We start from the raw sequence: 25,942 nt of genomic DNA on the forward strand, positions 1-25,942 counted from the left end.
ATTAAAATCTTCTTATCTTCCTTAAAATGAAAGGAAAAAAAATCTCCTCCCTTAATTTCTTAATAGCAAATTATTGAAAACCTAGGGAGGGGCAGTGTTCTCAGACCAGCCTACAATATCAAACAAAGTTGTTGGGGGAAAATAGGAGGAGGGAGCACTATACGCATCACTTTGAGATACTGACAAAAAGGGAAGTTCTGTTTCAAATGAATAATTATTCTGTATAGTTTACTCACTGGTTGATTTTCAGCAATTAAAATTGTGTTTTAATAAAAAAATTGATTGATGTGCCATCAAGTCCTTTTCAATTTCTATCAGCTGCATAGATAGATTTTCTCCGTTATGATCTAATCTGTTCTTTCATGTTTCCCAAGGATGCCTGCGGTGAATCTAGCCACCTTCCTCCTCCTCTTCCTCCTCCTCCCTCCCCCCTCCTCCTCTTCTCTTTCCTTCCATCTCCTTTCCCAGGATTAGAACATTGTCCAGAGATATGGGTCTTTTTATATAATATGTTCTAAGTAGAATAATTTTGAGCCTGGTCATTTGTGTCTCAAGTGGGAATACTGGGTTGATTTGTTCAGTGAAAGATCATATAAATAATTATCTTTAAATAAGCATTTGGGGCTGATTGATGGAATGGTTGCTTAGATTGTCAGAAGAGCTACCAGTCTCCTTTCCTGTAAAACCATCCTCTCTTCTTTGGTCCCCTCTTTAACTGCCTCTCATATCTTTCAATTCTTTTTCTATCTCCAAATTATCTTAACTTTTTTTGTGGTTTCTGGATAAGAAAGATCTTTTGCTAGAATGACAAATGAGATTGCTTGCATCTCTTTTGCACATAATGGACACCCTTTTTGGCAAAAGTGGGGGAGGGGGCTACGTGAGGATGCTTTTTGTAGATTTTAGCTCTGTATTTAATACAATATTTCCACATAGACTAGTGTCTAAACTTATGGATCTTGGACTTTCTTATTCCATCTCCCTTTGGATTATGGATTTCCCATCTGGCTGTTCTCAAAGGGTCAGAGTAGGTAATCATACCTCTTCAGCCTTTATTCTTAACACTGGTATACCACAGGGTTGCATGTTGAGTCCCTTACTCTATCCTCTTTATGTGATAACTACATTCCCACTCACACTAGTTATACTAGTACTAAATTTGCAGATGATACAACAGTGGTGGGACTCATCTCCGGGGGGAGATGAGGTAGACCAGTTGCTTTCAAGGTGTGGAGACAATAATTTGGTCCTTAACACCAATAAGACCAAGGAGCTTATAGTGGACTGTAGAAGGAACAGACCAGACATCCAGCCCTTGCTTATCAGTGGAGACCGAGTGGAGCAACTGGCCAGTTTTAAGTTTCTGGGTGTTACCCTAAAAGAGGACCTGACCTGGGGCACCCACATTGCAGCTCTGGTCAAAAGGGCCCAGCAGAGATTATACTACCTGAGGCTTCTCAGAAAACAACAACTGAATGAAAAACTGCTGGTGACCTTCTAGCGCTGCACCTTAGAGAACTTTTTAACATACTGCACCTCTGTATGGTTTGCCAATTGTACAGTGGCAGATAGGAAAGCACTCCAGAGGGTTAACATCATTGCCCAGAAGATCACTGGTTGCCCTCTCCCCACTTTGGAAGAGCTTTATAGCTCCCGCTGCCTTAAGAAAGTTCAAAACATTCTCAAAGATCCATCTCATCCTGGTTACCCTTTTTTGAATTATTACCATCTGGCAGACGGTACAGGACAATAAAAACAAGGACAAATAGGCTGAAAAGCAGCTTCTATCCCAAGGCAGTAACTATATTGAATTCTGCTGTATAGTGCAATATTAATGCAATATCAGGTTTTCAATTCAATTGTATAGAAATGTAAAGGATGTATGTTTGTGTTTTATAGTTATAATGTACACTGAAGATGGCATTTAATTGTTCAAGTTGCAATGACAATAAACTAAACTAAACTAAAAGGGGCAATTTGAAGTGAAGAGGTCAGGACTGAGTAATTGTCATTGTGTGAAAGCTTATGTTCTCCGGATTATAATGGCATACATTTAGGGCCATTGTTAATATAATCATTTTAGTTAAGATGCTAAAGGCAATTTTGTTGTCTCAAATCTGTTTTGGGCTGCTAATTAATTCAGCTCCCATTCTTAAGATGCTTTCATATTTATTGTCACCCATCTTAAGGACAGCATAATGAAAATAAAACTAATCTTACAAAAAGTTTTAGTAATCTTGGTGGCACTTTCTACATATCTAAAACCCTACTTATATTTTGATTTGCATTTTTGTTGACCTCTCCCTCTACCAACTCCTTGCCAGGTCAACTTTCCAAGGACTTCATATTTTATTGACCCATGGTTCCCAATTAGGTGCTCTTCCCAAACATTAGAGCTACTCCCATCAGTCCCAGGTGACCTTGTCAGGGTGAGAAATGATAGAAGCTGAAATTCAGCCTCTGGTGGTCTGAATCTAAATACTTGGCTGTTGTTTATCACCATTATGTACATTCAGGACTGATGGATGGAGTTGAAGAACCCTGAGATTAAGGGGATGGGAACAGGCTTGTTCTTCTGAGGCTTGGTTTAGTGGGGAGTGGCTGCCTCTCTGCCAAAGAAGGCTTAGGAGGGGAGAGGTTGCATGTCCTCTGCTTTCCCTGCTGAGGCTGGTGATAACTGCCAGGTAGGAGCTGGGGAGCAATAGGTCACATTCCTGGTCTTGGACCATAAGTGACTGTGGAAGATGGGAACTCTTCCAGGTGAGGGGCTACCTATGGACGGCTCAAGAAGGGAACGTACAACTTCCCCCTCCAGAATCTCTTGCAAACTCCTCTCTTTTTGCTGCTGTGGTTTTCAGCAGTCTGAGGTAGGAAAGAGGTAAGCAGGACTGCAATCTGGACTTCCCTCTACATCCTTTTTTCTGGTCCTCCTCCATCTTTCACTACAAACTCTTTCAGGCAGCATTCTTCCTGTTTTAATGAGCAGGAAAAGGTTGAGGAGGTGGGGGAAGCATAACCAATTCCTCTCTGGTATGTGCCTCTCATTTCCTGGAATTTATTTGTTTCCTTGGCTTGTTTTTTTCAGGGCTGAAAGATGTCTAACTCTAAAAAGAAAATGGAGTTTGGCATTGTCACCCCTTGAGAAGTGAGATCCTGCTCCAATGCTGGGAGACGCCCAGCTGCAGCCAGCAGCACCTCAGCTCCCGTGATCCCAAATCTTTTGCCTTCCAAATCCACGTCTGAAGTCTGATCACTTGATTCTGCCTGCTAGTACCACAAATGGCTACTCAGAGAAAGCACTCTGTGAAAGATTTCAACCCATATATCACCTGCTGCATCTGTAAAGGGTATTTGATCAAGCCAACTACCGTCACCGAGTGCCTCCATACTTGTAAGTAGGGATTTGTGAGGCATCCTTTTTTCCCTCCTATTTTAATTAATGCAAATTAATTAATGCTTTTGCAGTTATGAGATTAAGGCTCATAGTTTAGAAGCCATTAATGTTTAATATTTACTAGAACATATTTCAATATACATTGCCTATCACATACAAGATATGCTTGAATTATTAATTAATAGTAAGGAGTTGGAAATCATGAAGGGAGTTTTAATAGTAGGACTGTAGTTTATTTATTTTTATCCTACCTTTATTTATTTGTTTTGTTGTTTATTATAGTTTTATCCTATCTTTATTATTTTATAAGTAACTCAAAGCAGTGAACATATACGTATAATGCTGCTTCCTCTTCTTATTTTCCCTACATAACAGTGGGGTGGATTGGGCTGAGAGTTTGGCCTAAAATTACCACAGCTGGCTGTCATGGCTTTCATACCTGGTTTTTAGCCTGGTACTTTAACCAGTAGAACAAACATATGATAGCAAGAGATATAGAGTATCTGCCTGGATCCAGATGTTCTAGGAATCAGAGTAATTTCAGCAGAAAATGGAATGTGGGAGACATACAGTAAATGAAAAGGGTACATTTGCAAGTATTTAAAAAATATATCTTCCTCACATATTAACAACCGCCATTGTAAGACACATAGGTGTTCAGAATACCTCCTTCTCCTCCAAGGATATTAGATGAAAGCATGAGATACAGTATTTTAACTCTATAAAAATAGACATAATAATCACATAAACTGTACAGTGCTAAATCAGGCATAATTCTTTCATAACTTGATTTGACAATCTTCAATATCTTAAAACTTCATTGCCAGAATGGTCTTGAATCTTCAAGCTCAAGTATTTGGGTTGTCAAATAACATGTAGAAAATCAGTATATATTTCTAGAAGATCTTGGAATATTAGACCTCCTTAAAAAAATCAGTAGTTTGCAATTATTATTTACATATTTTCCTAAAACACATCTTATCTGATTTTGCAGTCTGCAAGAGTTGTATTGTGCAACACTTTGAAGACAGCAATGATTGCCCCAGGTGTGGCAATCAAGTACATGAGACCAATCCATTAGAAATGTTACGGTAAGGGGTTATTTAATAAATGTAATAAATTATTTAATAAATTATTTCAAAGGAAAACAGTTCATCAATAGTGTTTTGAAATGGTCTAAGAAAAAATATATCTATGCTGGAATTCCAAATTACCAACATTTTAGATAATTGAAAATAATAGAATAGTTTTGTCACTTTAACAAAATGTTAGTCATTGAATCTTGTTAAATCGGTTATAATTAAAGTTTACAAGACACATTTTAAATTAGTTTCAAATATTACAAAAGGATCTGCCTTGTTTCAGTCAACTCAGTTTCAGTTTTACAGGTCAAATCATTAATTTCCCAGGTTTAAATATCGCCAACCAATTTTCAATTATACTGGAAAAATTCCTTTCTTTACACCATCTAAATATTTTTGTACATTTGTTTTGCAACTATAGTAAGATACGGTTCCATAATATGATACGTACCCAATTTTTTCACCTTCTCTTCTTTCTCAACCCTGAAGCTACTTCCCACCTCCCTAGTTTTTTGATGGCTTATTTTCTTTATATGAACTTAAACATTACTGGATATCAGCACATATAATAAATGGTTTTCTCTTCCTTCCCATCCATCATGCTTCAGATGTCCAAATGTCATGAGCAGCAGGAAAGCAAATATCTTCTTACACTCTCTAGCAATCTATTGAACAACTGACTGACACACATTTATACTGCAGGGTTCCCCAGAATTATGGTTCACTGACGGGACTATACCACTTGCAACAAGACATATAATCTTTTTTTTTTAAGCAAAGAAAACTTGGTAGGAAGCATCATGGACAACAAATACAAAGGTTCTAAGCAATATGCTCATTATGGAAAAGAAATTTCTAGGAAGAGAGTAGATAGTGATGTGGAATGATAGGAAACTACAGTAACATGGTAATGGCTGCTGCTCTGTGTTTTTCCTTGGTTGAAGAGGTTAAAGAAAAAAGAAGTGATGTTTGTTTTTTAGAAAAACAATTTAATCTCCCAAAATAACAAATACAATGCAAGGAAACACTAAGTATATAACCAGTTGACACCACAGTAATGCTTTAAAGTTTTACTAGACTATTTGTGCCTCACTGCTGCTAGCTGAATGAGTGGAAGGTCCAGAAGGAGCAGGAAAGGATGAGCATACAGCCCTCCTATCTTCCCTTGCAACACGTAACCTACAGGTTTCTGTGAAGGGTAGTCAGAAGGAGTTGTGGAGCTGAAGTGGCCACAACTTTTCCAAATTTCATTCCCGCAAGAGTCATGGGTCATAGCATTCTGTAAATTAATCCATTTGAATAATTTTGGTTCAATAATTGTTGTACCTTCCAATTTCACCCAATTGAAGGTTACAAAACTATATATATATATATATATATATATATATATATATATATATATATATATATATATATATAGTTTTCAGTATCAATAATTGTAGCTAATTTTTAATTAGACTAAGAGTAGTTGTATCTTTTGAGATCTTATGGATTTCCAAAAATACAAATGAATGTTTTCTTGTTGAAGAACTATGCTAGTCTAAGATACAAGGAATTTTGTGTGTGTGTGAGTGAGTGAGTGTGTGCATGTGTATAATTTTATTCAGAAAATATAAGTATTAAAAATGGAAAAATTACATATAAAATTAAATACTTGGCTTTGCGGTTATATGCTGCATCAAAGCATCATACCCTCTTGATCTTTTTCTTTGTTCATGTCCTACTATTACTATTTTCTCTCTGTCTGAGAAAAATTAATAATTTGTGTTATGCATGGCTATCTATACAAAATAGCCATGGAGTCAGCTATATAAATATCTCCTCAAAATCTCTAAGTATCTTATTATTTTAAACCTTTTTGTGTCTTATTATTTTTCTAGTCCAAGGTGATGGCAGTAGCAGCAGCAGGGAAAGAAGTGTTAGAATATAAACTGATGAATCAGGGATTAATTCATTAAGAACTTGTTTATGAATTCATTTATAAACTTGTTCTGTACGCAGCTGACATCTGTATCCTATTTTTACATTTTGATCCCCATTTGTTCCTCAGTAATTTTAAGAATATAGATACTCTCGGCATTAATTTAAATAGTTGTAGATCAACAATTACAACATATACCAAGATGTCTGCTCATCGTACTTGTAAACATATTTATAAATAGCTAATATCATTACCCAACTGTGGATACAATTTAGTGTCACTACAAATGGCAATTCAAACAATTTCATGGGCTTCCAATTCTGACTATTTTAAAGCAAGTCTATTGGTTCTAACTTAGTAAGATAACAAGACAGATATGTTTCTGGATGGGGTCTTTTATGTATGTGTATATGAGCTGGTAGACTACTTCTCTTCAGAAGAATATTTGAGTTCTTTCCAATTCTACTTTTTTGGCCAAAAGAATATCTTGCAGATCAATTTCATAGTCCACAAAAGAGCAAGGATTAACTCAGAATTAATTTAAGATTGTTGCCATTCAGAATTACAGAGCAAACAATAGAGCCCCATTAGCTTTATGGAATCAAAAATCAAATTACAAATATTGCTATCTTATGGAGTGTATGTCTTCCCTACAGAACAGCCATGGAGTTTGTAATCACTTTCAGAACATTTTCTCAAAAAGAAATTGAAAATAGATTTAGAATAGCTGTATTATTTCCCATTGAAGTTCTATAATGTATGCTTGTAATGTCTGTTAACTTATGAATATATACATATTAAGTATTTTGTGTTGTTGATTTTTTTTCTTTTCAAGGCTGGATAATACTTTAGAAGAAATTATATTTAAGCTGGTTCCAGGACTTCGAGAGAGTATGTTTTTTGCTCCTCTTAACAAGATTATTTATTTTTGAAATCCTGTTGCATTATTAATTTGAGTTACAAATTTGTTTTTTGTTTTGTTGCTGAAAACTAGAAGAATTGCACCGTGAAGCTGAATTCTGGAAGAAAAACAAACCTATAGAAAATGGAGAAGGTATTTACATTTATTTCACAATGTAGCATTTTAATTTCCAACGTATTAAATGTCAGAAACTGTAGTATTTTTCACTTGCCAATATGTACATCTTACTGAAGGAACAAGCCATCCATCATCAGTGCCTCTACTTTATATAATTTAAACTTTAAATAATTAGGTGTCATAAACTGCATTACTGATTTCAAGTACTTCTTCAGAACTTTTTCTGCCTCACCTAAGTTTGAAAAGCAGAAGTAGAATTTCTCTGCTTATTGATTTTCCCAAATCTCTCAGAGAAGTTTCTGGTAGAAGCTGCACAGCAAGAGGAATAGAAAACAGCTGCTCCAAGCAAGATGGAACTCTCTTGGCACTGCTTCAATGAGATTCATTGAAATTGGTTTCAAGAAAACTTAACCTAGATTGCAGTCTTAGCTTGTTACTTTCTACATTGCTATATATATATGCACTTTTTTGTTTCAGAAGAAAATTCAAATTCTGAAAATCCTAAAGATGGTGAAAATGGAGATGAAAACCAAGAAGATAAAGACTATCACAGGAGTGACCCACAGATTGCTATTTGTCTGGATTGTTTACGTAACAATGGGCAGTCTGGTGATAATGTAGTCAAAGTGAGTTTTGAGCTCTTTACGCGTGTCTATGGAGATTCTCAGTCATCCAGGTCACGGTTGTCCCAAAGGTGCTTTTTTTCAAGAGGCAACTGGACTTTTCCTGTTTTTTCTTTGAAGACATTTCGCTTCTCATCCAATAAGCTTTTTCAGCTTCAACTGAAGAAGTTTCTTGGATGAGAAGCGAAATGTCTTTAAAAAAAACACAGAAAGTCCAGTTGCCTCTTGAAAAGGCACCCTTGGGACAACTCTTTATTCAGTATCAATTAGTAGAATGATGCAAAGTAAATAGATAAACAAGTAAGGGTTGTTATTTGAATGCTGATTTTCAATAATGAAATAGAACTCTGAACCTAATTCCTTATTTTTTTTCTGCAGTTCCCATACCTGGGTCTTTATTCCACTGTTTAAGTGAGCTAATTTTAAAGTTCTAAATATAATTAAAAGTTAAGAAACTCTGATTCTCTTTCACTGTAGTCAGTACTGCTGAACATTATAATACAATAATATTTGCAGGACCTCAAATTCTGCTCCTTTGGATTAAAAGAAAAATATATTTGATTAACAGAGGAAGAATCAGTATCTTGCTCCCAAACGGTTTTTCTATGTTACATAAAAGATTAATGGGATATATATTTTGTCATATAACAAATATTAAATAGTTTTCATTAGAAATTAAATAATAAATAATGTGTTAAAGAAGCCATTACATTCAATAAATTTAATCTGTATAAAATAATTCTTGTATGTCAGCTGAAGATATTATATATTCTAGCATTGGCTAGAATTCAAACTAGTTTAGTATAGTGGTTAAGGAACCAGGCTAGAAACTGGGGGATCATGAGTTCTAGTCCTGCTTTAGCCACGAATACTGGCTGGGTGGTAGGCCAGTCATCCTCTTTCAGCCCAACCCACCACCTCACTCACAGCTTTGTTGTGGGGAAAATAAGTGGAAGAAGGTGTGTTGGATACTTCACAGTCTTGAGATATTTGTAAACAATAATAAAGACAAGGTACATATAAATAAGTAAATAAAATTGGTAGGTTGTCAGATTATGTAGGTAGCATTTGGAGTACAAGCAATGCAGATTTTAATATATAAGTTTACAGTTTTTGTCTCTTTCTTTAGGGGTTGATGAAGAAATTCATCCGGTGTTCTACACGAGTAACTGTAGGAACCATCAAGAAATTTCTAAGTTTAAAATTAAAACTTCCAAGTTCTTATGAGGTATGATGTTCTATCATTCCAAAGTAGTAGACCCTGTGCTTTGACAAAGTGAATTTAAACGACCATAACTTTAGCTACCAAAACCATTTTTCCTTGCATTGCAAATATGGAATGTCATATAGTACATTAATAATCGTTTTCTTTAGTGAAGTGTTCATTAATAATCGTTTTCCTTAGTGAAGTGTTCATGAGACTTATTCCAATATAAATTGGCATTCAGTTTCACTTTTACATGTCATAATCCAATTTAAAAGGAGTAGACTATTAGGAGAACATTTTATAAATTGCTTCCAGATCAGATCACAGTACAAATTCATCTGATCACAATACAAATCAGACGAACACAATACAGAAGCCTGATGATGGCAGATGAGATTCTGCTGAAACATTGCTACAACTTTAAAAGCACAACTATAATGACGTGGGAAAATACCTGAACAATTTTGCAGGTTTTGTTAAAGGCCATGCTTGAACCCCTGGACAATTATTGCTACAGTGCTGAACTAGATGGCTAAAATAGTATAACATCATTTTTTAAAATTTTCTTATGCCAAATAAGACTTTAGTTTTTCTCCTTTCCTCATGCAGAAGATATACTGCATATAAAACAGCACAAGATAATTTCCTAATTTTCATATTCATCTTGCCATTTAAAAAAATACAAGTATATAACTCTTCTATCCTTTTAAAACATCCAGTGATTTAATATAAAGACCAAATAATTCCCAAAATAAATGGGGGGGAGGGGGGAACCAGGCAAATTTAGTTAACCAGCCGTAATGGATGTTCTACTTTCTAAGCCCTTTATTTTAAGAAGCTTCTTTAGATGGAAAATACAGTTGGTGTTTGGGAATAATAATTAAAATCTATGTGAGTAGCTAAAAGTCATTTTGTTTGCATTCTTCTTGTTCATTAAGTAACTACCTTGCATAAGAATGATCAAGCTGTGGTAGGCTTCTAATCTTCTTTTCCTCTTATATATTAATGATTCTCTTTTAGGAAAGATGAACGTAGCTCTAAGCATGTTTTATAAGTAACTGTTTTTTGTTTTAAAGCTGGATGTACTATGCAATGGGGAAATCATGGGGAAGGATCATACTATGGAATTCATCTACATGACAAGATGGAGACTACGAGGCGAAAATGTAAATGAAATAAGTTTTTATTGCTTTTAGTTTATATGGTATCTATATTATAGGGCTGTTAGCTATATATTATTAATCATATTCCTTTTAAATAGCAATAGCAACAGACTCATATACTGATTCACAGTGCTTTACAGCCCTGTCTAAGCGGTTTACAGAGTCATATTGCCCCCAACAATCTGGGTCTTCATTTTACTGACCTTGGAAAGATTAGAAGGCTGAGTCAACCTTGAGCCGGTCAGAATCGAACTCCTGGAGTGAGCAGTGAGTTAGCCCTGCAGTACTGCATTCTTACCACTGCGCCACTAAAAGCTCATAAAAAGCTGTGTGTGAGAGAGAAAGAGGGGTGGGGAGGGAGAAGTGCCCGTGTCTTTCTAGCATCACAGTCTTTTGGACACAGAGCTCTGATGGTACTAGGTTCTGCTGGAGCCACTCTCCAAGCTTAGGAATCACGGCTCTGAGTGCTTCTTCCACCACTGGGATCGCAGAAACGGATCACGAAAAAGCACCGTGTTTGGCAAGCTTTCTTTACTTTTTGTCTTTTTTGGCTTTTCAAAACTGATGGGTAACTGTTCTTCCCATTATCAGCGGGCAACAGTTGAGATAGATAGAAGAAGTGGAGTTAGTAATTGCCAGAATTTTCCTAGGGTGGTGAGAATTAAGAAGAAAGAGGTAATCTTCTTGTCAAACAACTTAGTCTATTTTCATAAAGGGAAGTTGGCTGATACATAACTAAAATTAGGTAGAAAATGGAACAACTATTCCATCAAATTCAGAGATCTATAAGTCAGACAAGGCTAGGATTTGTTGTGTCTCTGTTATTTGAAATCAGGAAAATCTTTACCTTAAACAGATGGGTAAAGCATATAATATTCTTAGCAGGTTTAATATAAATATAAAAGGACTTACAGGAAGAGCACCAACCTTAATGATACCTCCAGTTAAAGGTCAGAGAGCAAGTAGTGAAACTCAGGAGAACTGATAAAAGAGGCAATGCCAGTCTAACTGACCGATAATTTAGTTTTGTTAGTTTTTAATTTTATCTTTCCTCCAAGACCAGTGGGAAATGTTACATATTTTGATATGCACTGCTGATTTCCAATAGCTAAAGTGCATGACTTCTAACCTGCTATACCGTCATGGTATATAATATGTGATAGTTAATTCAAACCATCATGCTTGCATAGACACAGAAGCCATTGGTGTCATATTGTAATTGTTATTTCTTGCTGAAAAAGAAGACAAAAATGAAATCCTGTTGAGGATTTTTGCTTTTCAAGACTTTGATGGGTAACTGTTCTGCCTGATACCAGTTCAGATAGACAGAAGGAGTCAGTAAATGCCAGAATTTTCCTAAGGCAGTGAGAGTTACAAAGAAATCCTCAACCTTGAAGCCTCGGAATGATGCTCCTTTGAATAGCAAGAAGGCAATAAAAAAGTCTGATGCTAAGCTTTTACAGAACCAAAAACTGGAAAAACAATTGGAGGGGGAGATGTGCTAAAAGAGAGAAGGAACTATTTCAAATTCCTTGTGGCTGTTCCAACCACATTGTCCTTCCTCACTGGAAGTATTCTGAAAAACCTCAATTTTTGAGAGGAAAACTGCCATTTCAAGCTTGAAATGAGGTCATCTGAAGATAAGAACAGAGAAGGACAGAAGCAGAACAGTATAAGAAAACTCATGGTGAAGTTGTAATGACTGTTTTCAGCTCAAAACAATCTGAATTTGAAATGTGGGGCATATCTCTACTAAATAACATTTATTTTTCCAAAAACCTACTTCTTTAGATAGCATCCAAGTGCATGAAATTTACAAATGTACTGTTTCAAAAATATGAATTGTAGATAGCACATTGGCATGTAATATGAAGAAACTCCACATATTGTTTTGGAAAATGACCCAGATAAATTGAAAAAAATTAAATAACAAGAATCAAATTTACTTTGGAGCACAAAAAACAACTTCTCAGATTTCTGAAAATGTCATCTTAAATATAGATGTCAGAACAATTGTGACTAGAAAGATAAAATACTCGGGTATACAAAATTTATTGTCTAGTTTAGTGTTTCATGACAGCAGTTCTATAATATGGATATATATAGGACAGTTACATATTTCTATATCTGCTAATTTATTTTCTCTTTTAGTTAAACTATAGTTTAACTCTCTTCAATGCATTTTGTATGCTTAATAACTATTTACATTTTATCCATGCTTTTGAATATTTAATGAATCAAAGAAAGTTGGACAGTCTACAAAATAATAATTCCCATTATCTAACATGGAATAGGAGTACTCTTTGGAACTCCAAATATTGTTATTACTGAAAACCATTTAAAAATACATCTGTTTAAAAGTTGCATAATTCTGCATTTTAACAATTGTTACAAATTAGCTAGAAATAAACAATTACCATTTTTATGAGACCTATTCTTTTACTGAATTCACAATTGGTGTAATTAATGTTAATGTTAATTAAATTTGTTTACATAGTTTTTCCTACAAAATTCCTGGCAATATAAAGATTCAGATTTTTTTTTGCAAATCTTATTGTTAACCTCTTTCTGTCTCCCTTTGCCTCACTGCTATTCTTATTTTTATTAAGCTTTAATAAAATACTTTGCTGCCTTAAATCTAATACTTTAATACTTTGCTGCCTTAAGTCATTCTTATAAGTCAGGGATACTTTAATTCAAATGAGGGGGAAAATTTCCAATATCCACCCAGCCATCCACCTCCAATTATATCTAGAAGATAATTTTATTTAGAGCAGGGGTTGCCAGCCTTTTGGACCTCAGGGACCACCAAACTCATAATTTTAAATCCCACAGATCAGAGACCCTGGGAAAATCCCCAAAAAAGTCTTCAAGAAAATTCCCCACCCCGTTTTCCTACCTGTTTTCCTTCGATCATTATTTGGGATCACAGGATACTGTCTCCACCTCTGTTCTCAGGGGAGGGGAGAGAGAGAGAGAGAGAGAGAGAGAGAGAGAGAGAGAGAGAGAGAGAGAGAGAGAGACTTTTGGCTTCATGCGAGGGAAGCAGCAGAAGCAGAGAAGTCTTTCTTTCTCTTGCCCAAACTCTGCCAGAAATGAGTCTTTGTGAGATTTGTTGCACCAGTACAGCCTCTTGGAGCAGTATGCTTGCAGGGTCCCAAAGACTCATTTCTGGCGGAGTTTGGGGGAGAGAAAGAAGGACTTTTGCTGCTTTCCTTGCATGCAGTCAAAAGCAGAAGAAAGAAGCAGCCCGGTGGCCAGGCAAGGCACGTAGGTCGAGTGGGGCAAGTTCCCCCCTCCGCCCTTTTCCCCCTCCCCTCACTACCTCATGTTGTTTGCAATGCAAGTGATGCAAGCCTTGTGTTCCCATGGGCCATGTGGGCAGCACAGCCTGGATTAATTGTTTTGGGGGGTGATTTGGGGGTGACATTTCTCTACGGACCAGCAAAATTTTCTAGTGGGCCACCAGTGGTCCCCGGCCCATTGGTTGGCAACCACTGTTTTAGAGGATCCATGGGTTTTTTTTGTAGCCAGAATTGGGAGAACAAGAAAGCTACACACTGAAGAGATGGAGGTGGATATATATGGCAACAAGAAGGGCATCTGGCCAGTATACACTAAGCTCCATTCAGTTGCCCCGAGTCCACCCCAAAGTAAGGAATTACAGGGTCATTAAAAATAGATTCTTTAAAAAAATTCTGGCAGCCGCATAGTTCATGTCTTACTGGTTAGAAAATTACATTCTTGAATATGCAACTATTTTTAAATTGACTGATGATCAATGTTCAGTTGTGGATGCCTCTTATCTGATCAGAAAATCATCTCCTTCGCAGTTTCGGTGTCAGAACTGCTCCTCATCACAAGTCTGCTCACAGGATGGCTCTTTTTATCAGGTAAGAGGCACTCCCCGACTGTACACATTGTAGTCATTAAGACAATATCCTTTCAAATTCAGTTTAGGTGGGAGCTGAATATGTCTTTCATTTTCTGCTGGACTAAGTTCTTTAGACTAAATTTAATTATAAAGATTGAAGCCTTGGGTTTTTGTCCGAATGTTTACCTAGATTTTTTTTTAAAAAATTGCATGGGGCAAGCTATATTTATTTATTTATATCTTGTGTAGCATACTATAGGCTCTTTATGGGCTCCAAATTATAAAAAACAATTTTGTAAATAAGTTTGAAATAAAGATAAGTATGGTATGTTGTAATATTACAATGATTTAGTTCAGATTTTCTATGCTGTTGATTAATTGTAGCCTTACAGTAAGGTATGATAGGATACCATGTACATGAATATTAACTCAGGTAAAATTATGGTTAATTGCAAGTTGACGGTCTTATTTTTTGTAAACTAATCAGGCTTAATGCTATCAATTATTTCCTTCTTTGAAACTTTGCTAACTTTAGCAATATTCTTTGCAACTCCATTTATATTATCATGACATCATAATGCAATAATAGAATAATCACTGAAATTATTTTGTGTCTACAAGCATGGGACATTAGGATTCATGAATAGTGCTATAGATATTTTGGGAAATGAATATGATAGAAAATTGGTAACCATTATGGTTACACTATCTTAGTTGAATATTTGGTTTCATAGTTTGGGGCTTCAAGGGATAGGAAGCTTAGGATTTTAAAGTTATTTTTATGAAATATTAGAATTGTACTGCAAAATATTATGTTCTGTATAATAATTGTACTTTCAAAGAAGGAGAGTTAGTCCACAAGGCCACCTTTGTCATAATGGGTCTCCACCCTTAAGCATTCCTAGTGTGCTTCAATTTTATCCTGCCCCTCCTTTACAGAGCTCCATTTTACTTTGCTCCTCTATTTTATATAACCAGGTGTGTATATATAATAAGTCACCCTTCCATGGGGGAAATTGAAAAAGCATTATGATCTCTTTATGGTGAGATTGTAAAATGCAGTGTTATATCCAGCATTAGAATAAATTTGTTTGAGCAAGGTCTATTACACATTGCCATCTGAGCTAGTCACGTGAGTGTTTTCTAGTAGAAGAAATAATAGAGTTCTTTGCACTTAGGTGCAGGAAGTACAGCCATAATTCACGTAAACGGACAGTTACGTTGGGGAAAATGCATATCGCTGCTTTGAAATGTCCCTGTATTTTCAGATTATATCCCTAAGGATTGTCATAAGGGAGGTATGACTGTGCAAATGTTGTTACAGAACATTTCTCATCATCCCTCAACATTGTGAACAGTGGCTGGAAATGACCAGAATTGGACTTTAGCAACAAGTTACACATACTTGATAATTAGGATGAAAAAGATCAGGCCCTAGTACACGGTTAACAAACACCGTTCAGAACATCTTCTATGGCAGTGTTTTTCAAACTTGGCTGCTTGAAGATGTGTGGATTTTAACTCCCAGAATTCCACAGCCAGCAAGAGTTGAAGTCCACACATTTTCAAGCGCCCAAGGTTGAAAAACACTGCCATAGAAGATGTTCTGATGTGTCATAGGCATCTGCAAGGGAAGGTAGATCAAAGAAATGTCACACATACTTTACATGCTTGTGTCTGATGCTGAGGTACAAGTATGGGAGACTGGGGTTTGTTATCATGATGGTTCCTGACATTATCTTTGCATCATCACAGTGTATAACAGGTGAAGTATGGTCTGTTTGGGAATTTTAAAGAGAATACTCTTAAATGAAGATTAGGCCCAATCAGAACAACTAGTGAAGATTGCTTGTTTTTTTTATGAACAGAGTATAACACTAACCTCAGTGCCCAGCATACTGTTACTGTGAGGACAATTATTAGCAGTAGTAAATTATTACAGTCCTGGATACCACTTCTTAGCTATCTTGTGTATATTCTTTTGTTTAATTTTTAAAATAGCTAGTTTCTTCCTATTTAATGATGGTACTCTATGTATCCATAGAGAGAATTAGAATCACTTCAATACTGAAAACAACAGGTTTGGGGACAACTCCCCCCCGCCCCTTATAGATGGCGATTGCTTTCTTTATCCAGTCCAGCAATTCTTCTGAGGATAATGAAGAAGTACTTAGGAAGAAAAGTGCTGGTGAATTCAGATTGTTGAGAACATGGCCAATTTATTTTTCATTTTGAGAATATTGATTGGTTTATTGATGAGCCAGGTGGACAGGAGAGTTTAACTTATACAGCTCTTACCCTTGTATTATTTTGTTCTTCTTAACATTGATGAGGAAGGACTTACTGACTAACTGCTGTTGAATCGTTAAGTCATTACACTGCTTGTTTATTTATGTTCTACCTGCTATTATTGTTTCTGTTCTGTTTTCATTGTGGTTTTAGTCTTATCCCATGGTACTCCAGTATCGACCCAGAATTGACTTCAGTTAAACCAAAGGGCCAGATTCTACTGAGATTAAACCTGCACTATGTTGTTTACCCATCGACAGATTGCACAATGAATGGATGTGCCTGGATTGGGGGGGGAGGGGGGGAAACCACTCGAATTTCAACCTGCGAATATGGACTTCTCTTCAGCTGATCAATTACTTTGTCCCTGCTGTTAGAGTAAACCAAGTGCCATTCTACAACTGAAACATTCATGATATATTTGTGGCATCAAAGACTGTAAATTATAGCCAAATCATTAAATGTATAGTCCAGAGTCAGAATCTCTCGAATATTTGCTTTGCCTGATAGAAAACTTAAATGGTTCCATAACACCGATTACATTAGAAAAAATAGCTGTCTTCTATTTCTCTTGTGGTATCATTGGTTTTTTCCCCACATGTACTGTTTTACTGAAGAAAAAGTTGTTTAAAAGTACTGTATGAAAGGTTAAAAACTATACCTTTAAATATTTTGTATATAATACATGTTTCAGAAACGTGGTTATTTTACTCGTTCAGATTCTCATAGAATCTGATGTAGTTCACTCATTAATATACAGTGATCATTTAGCAGTATCTGAAGAGTTAGATTTTGTATCAAAGGAGTTAAAAACATCTAGACTGAATTGAACTTGACTAGTACAATATCAAATGGTCTCCTTCAATAATACACAAAACTTAAAGTTTTGATTTGGACTAATAGCACATTGTTACATGTGCAGCAGGTAAAATAAGAGTTTTTAAAATAAGAGATATATTTAAATTTTATTGTAATTTAACTAAAAAGAAAAACTATCGTGAAAACTTTATTCTCAAAGTGTGGCTTATATTTTTAATTGCTGCTTTCCCTTTGAAATTTGGTAATAATACTAGAAAGTTGTGGGTTGAAATTGGTGGTCTTAAATGTGTTGGATTACATCCACTGAAATGGCATTTGCTTCGGTATTCTTTAAACATATTCAGTAATATGCATCAGTACATTATAAAATGAGCCGGTTAATTGCATCACAGCCCAGTCTAGGTTTACCAGGAATCTTACTGTTGTTATGAAATGGGTTATCAAGTGTGAAATTCAAGTAAATTTGAATGGTTACAAAGCTATCTGACCAAAACTACTGGATGTTCAGGGTGTTTGGTTTTTTTCATAACAGTAGTGTTCAAAAATATTAAATGGTTGCCTTAGGTATTATATGTGAATTCTTGTTCAATAATGTTGTGCTATGGATATTACTGCAGAAATCACAATGTATTGTATACTGTTTTTTCCTCGTCTTCCATTACTTTTTTGCAGTTAAAAACAAAGGTAACAGTCAAATTTAACTATTTGTATAATTTTTAATAAACATCATTCTTTATATAGTAAATTACATACCATAAGACAAGTAATTCACTCTAGAAAACTAGTTTTGGAAACTAAGCTCGAATTCTGTATGCCTTCCTTGTAATACAGCGGTCTTGTAAGTAAAAGCATATAAAATAGATCATTATTTCTAGGGGGAAAACATTCTATTTGCACCAGGTCAAATCCCACACTAATAGACCTGGTTCTAAAGCTCTAGTCCAGAGTAATCAGCTGTACATAGATTAAAATACTGTGCAATGCTTGTTATGCCTGGGGCCAGTACTTTCTGACAAATATAGAGAATTCTCAGATAAATGTTAAATCATCTGTTAAATGTTCTCAGCTCATTGAAAAAGTATCATTTGTACATGCTTTTTTTGTTAGATGCAATAGGTTGGATCCAAATGCCAGTTTCAGCTCCTGCCTAGGAGATTTTTTTTCTTTTTTAAATAGTTAAATGTGCCCTATGGCATACCAAAACAATATTTTTGCTGTTCCCTTCCATTTTCAAAGCAGCTGATACATTGCTTTCGAAGCTACTTTTAAATATACAAAACTTTGGGCCCATGGAACTCATTCTGTGAATCTTTGTCAGAATTTTGTATATTCTGATTGGGTTTACCCATTGTGCTTTGTCATCACAAAGTTTGTTGGGTTTTGGCTTAGCTTATGCTGTGAACCCATGTGGTTTGCAAACTATGATTGATGGCTTTGATGACATATTAACCCAGCCAGTTATGATTTATCCAATAAATCAATCATGCCATAACACCGAAGAAGTCAGATCTAGTTGGGGACCTGATTACATAAAGTTGTACATAAAGCTCTTTCAGTCTTCAGTTTAATATGTATATAATGACAACAGATTTCTTAATGCATTCAGTGTCTTAAGAATGGCTTTGAATATTCCCTTCAAGCAAGGGGGTAAATATATGTGTGTGTGTGTGTGTGATTTGTGGGTTTTGTTCCATAATTCTGAATAACACCCAACGCTGCAATTCCCATATTCCTGGGACAAATGACTATGAACCTAGAAGTATGTATGTCTCCCGATGGAGAAGATACATAGGGCATTACTTTCTACTTTATCCTAAACCCTAGGAAATGGACGCATAGTTCAAATTTTCAGGGTTTTTGCGGGAATCTAAATTTGCCTGCTCCTGGGACATCTTATCAATATAGATCAGTCCTACATAATGCCTTTATCACTTTTTTTCTGGTATTTTTTGCAATTAATTGAAAGATCTTCCACTATTGCTGAGCAAACATAGCTAACTCATCAGCAGTGAGACTTATCTGTCCCAATACTAAGAGGAAGCATCTAGTCTTTTTCTCATGTCAGCACTCTATCAGTCAGAGCATTGTTAAAATTAAACATTCATGCAACTGTAAAAGCATTCTTGATTTTACAATTAAGTATGTGCACAATCTCTGTTTCAGGTTTCCTCTGCAGAATGAGTAATTATTGCTTTATCTTGTCTCATTAGAAGAAATGTAATATTCCATGGGTTAATTCCAACTGATCTGTGTTACATTTCCAATCTCCTATTTCTTATTATACTGTAGAGGACTGAAGCGTTTTGTCCTAATCTGCCAAAATATTTTCTGCTGTACCTAGCAGGGATTTTGCCTTTTGCTATACAAAAAGACCGTATGAAAACAAATGTTTGTGCTCTGAGGTAAAAAGAAAAACTTTCAACAACAATTCAATGAATTTTCAGATTTCAGAACCAGCTTATTTCATTATTTCATTGTTGTAATATTATTTAGCCATGATTGGTAAAAAAATTTCCAATTGAGTTGGGGGGGGAAAGCATATAAAAGTCCAAGATATGACTTCTCAGCTGTGAAAGTAAAAGCCTTAAAATATTTCTTGCACATCTAACCTCCTTGTGGCCTAAAAATTTGCATTTCTGATACAGGTGCATTGTACCTCTACACTGTAGATGCTTTTTGTCAAAATTCACATCATGTTAATATAGTGATAGAGAATCTGAGCATTTCCTTGTAAACATGAAGAGAGGCTTTTATTTAGCCACTGAACCAAAAATCCCTAATACGCTTTTACTTTACAGTAATTTTTCACAAAGCGACACAAAGGAAATGAAATTATCCATTGAAAGCAATAAAACAAAATTTAGTTGGGGAGTAGGTTCCCTTTTCATCAGTATCCTATTCACTTTAGATGCTTGTGAATGTGGCATGTGTACTCAGGCTTATTTCAAAATACGTCCTTTTCTCTGAACAAGAGGAAACTGCAGGAGGTCTACAGCAGGGGTGTCAAACTCGATTTCATTAAGGGCTACATTAGATTGTGTTTGACCTCGGGGGCTGGGTGGGCGTGGCCAACTCAAACCCAAAGCTAACCTTCTCTGAGCCAGTCCTTGAGTATTGAGACACACCCCACCACACCCAGGCCTATACACAGTTATAGTTCTGGCCACGCCTAACTTACTATATCTAAATGCTATTAACCCTATAACATGTCTACATCCCTAACCTATTCTGATCCTCACTAACTGATCCCCACCTGGTTCCACTTTCACCATGTCTTAACTTAATGCTTAATTACCACCTATATGTGCCCCAACCCCCTCTAACAATATACACCACATCAATACATGAAAGAAACCATTCCCAGCCCCGCAGTTGCTTCAGAATCCATCCTGCAGCTCACAGCTCTGCTGACTCATTCTACAGCAACCTTCAACATCATCAGCTAGCACACAAGCAGCAATACAGATCCGGCGTCAGCAAAGCTAAGGTAATATTCTCCACTGCCAGCTGACTTGCTGCGAGGTGTGTTCGGAGCTGAAGGGCTCCATAGCGAACTCAGAGCCCAACAGGTGAGCGTGGCCAGCTCAACGTCCTGCAGCAAGCCAGCTCAACGTCTCTGCCAGCAAAAATGGAGCTCAGAAGGCTGTCCTGAACTCCATTTTCGCTGGCAGAGGTTCTGCAAGTCAGTCCTTTGCTGTTTCCAGGATAGCCCGACAGGCCAGATCTAACCACCCTGCAGGCCAGATCTAGCCCGTGGGCCTTGAGTTTGACACCCCTGGTCTACAGGGTGTCAGTGGCTTGTGTGGCATGATGACATAATCATGAGGTGACTTTACCTACTAACATCAAATGCCATGAGGCCATTGATAAAAGTTGTATGACCACATCATTTATCCAGTGATGTTTAGATGTCACTGTGACTCATAATGTACACTGCTGCTACGAAATACTGTAGTTCAGGAGAGAGGCTAAATCTTTTTAGGTAGAAAAGTCTCAAAATAATTGGCATCTTCAGCTAAATAATGAGTTGTATTTGGAAGTATAGATAATTCCCTACAGTATGTGGAGATAGTACTGAGTTAGATAGTACTGATAGTACTACTGTAAAACATTTTAATATACAGTACTTTGAAAGAGAATGTGTTTGCTATATTGAAGCAAATGGCTTTATTTAAATGTTACGGTTCAGTTTTATCTGTCTGCACAAACACAAAGGTAATACTTTTTTTTTCTTTTGTTAATGATAGTTTAGCTAGCTAGTTAGCTGTAATACACTTTCCAGTTACCTTTACAAGTGATCTGCCATTTTTAATGGAAGCTCATCTCAAATTCTGACATGGTGCAATTATTTTAAATAAATTATGGAAATCTATAGAGTATTAAAATATTCAGTTCTCCAAGAGAAAGTTGATGCTTGCCATTATTTACATGGAATGTACTATGAAGGCTTTACGGGAAGAAAAATATTCTGATTATTTTTGAGTTGCTAAAACAAAGTAGATCGAATATGCAGGGGGATCCACTGATTTTGTATGTGTGATAAGCAGATTGTAATAATATAAAAGAAAAATTTGCAAAATGTCTAATGTTCTTTTAAAAAATTACCAAAAGTTACTTGCTTCAAAAATATTTTTCCTTCCTTCCTTCTTTCCTTCCTTCCTTTCCTTCCTTCCTTCCTTCCTTCTTTTTTTTCTCGTTCTCTCTTACTCTCTCTGTCTTTCTCACTTTCTTTCTCTTTTTCTTTCTTTCACATTTTTATTTTCTGAATTGTTGGTTTGAAATTTGAGTTTCCTTAGAATTGATCTTGCTAATTTTTTTTAAGGTCTAACTTTATAGAAATAACTTATATTTTTATTAAAATATTTATATGAATTGAAAGTAAATGCTCTGTTAGAATCTTCCTAAGCTCCAAAGCATGCTAGTTATAAATACTGGAATTATGACCCATAATATCATGAAAACACCAGATTGGAGAAGGCTGATTAATAATCTGGTTCTCAGTGACGTTTTCTAGCTTGGGGGAGGGGGGTGCAGAGAACCCATTTTCAAAGTAATTCTGAGTAACACCCCGCCCCCTCAGCTCAGGAAACAGGAAGTACAAATTTCAGATTTCTGTTTTTATTGCTGTTGGTTGCAATTTATTTAGCCACTGAACCAAAAATCCAATACGTTCTTACTCTACAAAGCACAAAACTGAGCAAATTATTAGCCTTTTAAAATAATTATGGTTTCATGATAACCTACTTAGCATAAGTGATAAAATATTAGCATTTGTTTTGCAAATTTTTACTATGTGTTATCTTAAAACTGATGCAATGTTGGGTACTAATTTTTTCCCAAAGTAATTTAATGGAAAACCTTTAAGAACACAGCTTTTAATATTTCCTTCTAAAAGTATCTAAAAAGTATACTTTGCTAGATTTGAGAACCATAAAATATCAATAGGCCTTTTTAGTTTTTAACAATCATCCATTTAAAAATGAAGAAATGATGCTATGCTTTAAAAAAAATAATCCAGATAACTTCTGGAAAATAAAATTGGAAAAAGGATATGCATAACTTCGTGGGGTTAAAAACATACCTAAGACTGTCTTTATAAGTTCCAAAAAAATGACAAAAAGTATGACACATGTAATAATTATCTTTGTACTTCTTTGATTATCACTATAAAAACTTCCAATATTTACATCTTAATGCACAATATTCCATTGCTATCTCTTTTTTTTTAAAGTTGGAAATATTTTACAGAGGGGTTTTTTTTGGTCAAGATTAGTAATACCTTAAGAAACCTTTTTGTGGTTCTAAAGGTTAGATTTTGAATATTCAAATTGAGGTGAAAAAGGGTCATTATTAATGACTTGGTGTCTCCTACTTGTTAAAATATATGTATTTTTATAAAAGAAATGCACTTGTAAATATTCAATCAACCTATGTTTTGTTTTGGGGAAAAATGTTGCTGCTTAGGCAATTACCTAGAAATGGTATTGCTTTGTTATTAATGACAAATTCATTCTGTTTCTGTCTAAATAGTTACAGCTGAGCTAGATGCATTTTATATATGGACTTAACCCAAATATGTCTTGAGCATGCCACAAGAGTTTCTCATTAAATTCACCTGAAGGCAGAATATATATTGGTGCCGTGTGTTCATCTTCTATATTAGCTTGGTGGTGTCTTATAATTTCTATTTTTGTCATTGTGACATAACAAGTTCATTACGAGAGCTGCAATCCAGAATAATCGCAGCAAAGGATATTTTCAGTTGTGCAGACTCTAAAAGGGCTGTCAGATTTTGAAATGAAAAACACTAGAAGTGAAGGTCCAGAAGAAGGACTTAGAACAGGCATGGCAAAAAGAGAAAATTAAGGAGATTGATCACCAAAATGTTATCACCAGTGCCCCGAATTCTATCACAAGCCCTCTATTGTGGGGTACTTTTACAACTGAACACTAAGCAAATATAGGTGGCCTTTTCTAGAGCCCAATTCCATGCCTTCAGCTCTACTGGAGAGAAGATTGCATGGGACCCCTTATTCCCAGACACTTTGCAAAAATTTTAATTAGTTGTGCTGTTTATTGCCCTCTTTCCCCCCTTCCCTCGTAACTAATTGCTGTATTAAACTATTTCTCTTTTTACTGTACTCTTTTATTGTAAAAGCTGGTCAGATATTGCAATAAAGATATTTGATATGACATGATAGAGCAGAATTTTTAAAAAAGATACTCAGCATGGTCGATCCATTGCCCATACATTCATTCATAAGTCTGCTATTATGGTTGATTGCATAGTCAGCCAGATATTCAGACTGAATTTGGCATTTTTGTCTACCTGTCAAGTTCTTGCCAATTATATTATATTCATTATATACTGATTGTAAACCTTCTGTTCTTCAGACTGCACTGATTGCTAATATCAAGAATATCTATAGCATAAGCTATAGAAACCCCACCCCTTATATCTTATATGGGGCAACATGCTTCTAGCTCATTGGATAAAATTTATAAAAATTAAATCAGGCAAATTGTAAACATAATTTGCTATTTAGCATCAGAGTGCTACTTTTTGAAAGAATATATGCATTGACACCTAACCTGCAACCTATGACAAACGTTTTTCTGGCCCTTTTATTTTCTGTATATTTTGTGCTGTAAAAATTATTTAAATCATGTGAAAAAATACTCATTTGTAATGGCTTTAAAGGAATATATATGTTGGGAACAGGTATACTAAGAGATCTTCATATGAACCGTAGAAACTCAAAAAGACTTCAGTATCAGAATTGTAATTTTTCATGCAACACTGATTATAATTCAGTTCGATTTCATTTAATCTTTGCCCATTCTTATTTTTTCTGAAGTTGAATATCTAGGTCTAAATGCAAAAGACCACATGGGCTTTTCAGAACTTCCTACTACAGAGCCCTGGAGGCTATGTTCCGACTGAGGGTTAGAAACATTGCAAACAAGAGAATACAAATGCAAGGACTACCACCAAGCCAAGGAGTTATGTGTGATTGTTTGATGAGTCTCCTAGTCTATTTTATGTGATGCATTGAATAACTTAGTAAGTAATTTTTTGGTACAGATATGGAATTCTGTTATTTTAGAAATGCAGATGTTGAGGCTTAAATCTAAAAACAGAAAGGAGAAACAGAAGATGTTGAAGAATTGGGAAATGAGCCATTAGACAAAACACACTTTGATTTAGCGATGCAAAGAGATGTATTTGTAAACGTGAACATATGAGACAACCAATTAAGCTAACAGAAGTGGATATAGTTCATAACCACTGAACTTAGTGAAGAGTTCATGAAAAAGGGAAGCTACTGTTAATTAAGCTCAACATCTGGTGATTTTATGGACATTTCCAGGAAGCTTTTAAGCCTAAAATATAGAATACTGCAATTCACTGTAGCAGTGTACAGTAAGTACATGCTTATATGAAGAACATTCAAACATGTATTGGCTCTGATTCACAGATTATTGTTATCTGATTTATGTCCTTCATTCAGGAGCCCAAAATAGAGCACAGGGTACCTTCCTGTTTTTTCCAACAATAACCCTGCGAGATATGATGGGTTGGGAGAGTGTGAGTGACATAAAATCTACCCAAGGATCTTCTGTGATCGAGGCTGGAGTAGAAGTTTGCTCTTTCAGTCTTAACACCACACTGGCTCTCCAGCATTTTCTTAATGAGCATTAACGGTTTTCCAAATCATGTCACAAAGTCAGTGGAATCAGTTTTCTTTCCTGCATTTTCATAAACATTCTTGATTTGCCCGGTTGATTGGTCTTGGCTGTAACATCTACCAAATAATGTATCATGAAGAAACCAAGCCCTTTTAGGCAAAATGCTCCATCTACTGGCCAATTTATTGAGGTTTCACTCATTTTTTGGTTCTGTCTTGATGTAATCTCTACAGAAGGAAAGTTTGTTCTTTAATATTTTTGAGGGTGGACCTTGAAGAAATCACTGCAGGGCTTTTGCAGCCCATGGTGTTGTTCTGTTTCCTGTGGGGATAGCTTCTGAC

General features: G+C 35.6%; 1 protein-coding gene across 6 annotated transcripts in view; it reads left to right on the plus strand.

The window, feature by feature from the left end:
• PCGF5 (polycomb group ring finger 5) overlaps nucleotides 1-18,156 on the plus strand; it is a 41,037-nt gene extending 22,881 nt beyond the window's left edge. For 3 of the 6 annotated variants that reach the window (XM_026710614.2, XM_026710613.2, XM_026710612.2), the window contains exons 2-10: nucleotides 3,086-3,391; nucleotides 4,389-4,485; nucleotides 7,233-7,288; nucleotides 7,392-7,451; nucleotides 7,914-8,062; nucleotides 9,189-9,287; nucleotides 10,343-10,432; nucleotides 14,263-14,322; nucleotides 16,746-18,156. In XM_026710614.2, the coding sequence (XP_026566399.1) occupies nucleotides 3,280-3,391; nucleotides 4,389-4,485; nucleotides 7,233-7,288; nucleotides 7,392-7,451; nucleotides 7,914-8,062; nucleotides 9,189-9,287; nucleotides 10,343-10,432; nucleotides 14,263-14,322; nucleotides 16,746-16,793 (771 nt within the window). In that variant the 5' untranslated portion in view covers nucleotides 3,086-3,279 and the 3' untranslated portion in view covers nucleotides 16,794-18,156. The remainder of the gene's footprint in view (nucleotides 1-3,085; nucleotides 3,392-4,388; nucleotides 4,486-7,232; nucleotides 7,289-7,391; nucleotides 7,452-7,913; nucleotides 8,063-9,188; nucleotides 9,288-10,342; nucleotides 10,433-14,262; nucleotides 14,323-16,745) is intronic. The other 3 variants (XM_087932411.1, XM_087932412.1, XM_087932413.1) reach the window with 3 other exon arrangements.
• Nucleotides 18,157-25,942: the final 7,786 nt, after the last annotated feature.

Source organism: Pseudonaja textilis, chromosome 4 (assembly GCF_049901715.1).
Source record: "Pseudonaja textilis isolate UNSWEBS1 chromosome 4, rPseTex1.2, whole genome shotgun sequence".
In the NCBI taxonomy this organism is placed as follows: Eukaryota; Metazoa; Chordata; class Lepidosauria; order Squamata; family Elapidae; genus Pseudonaja; species Pseudonaja textilis.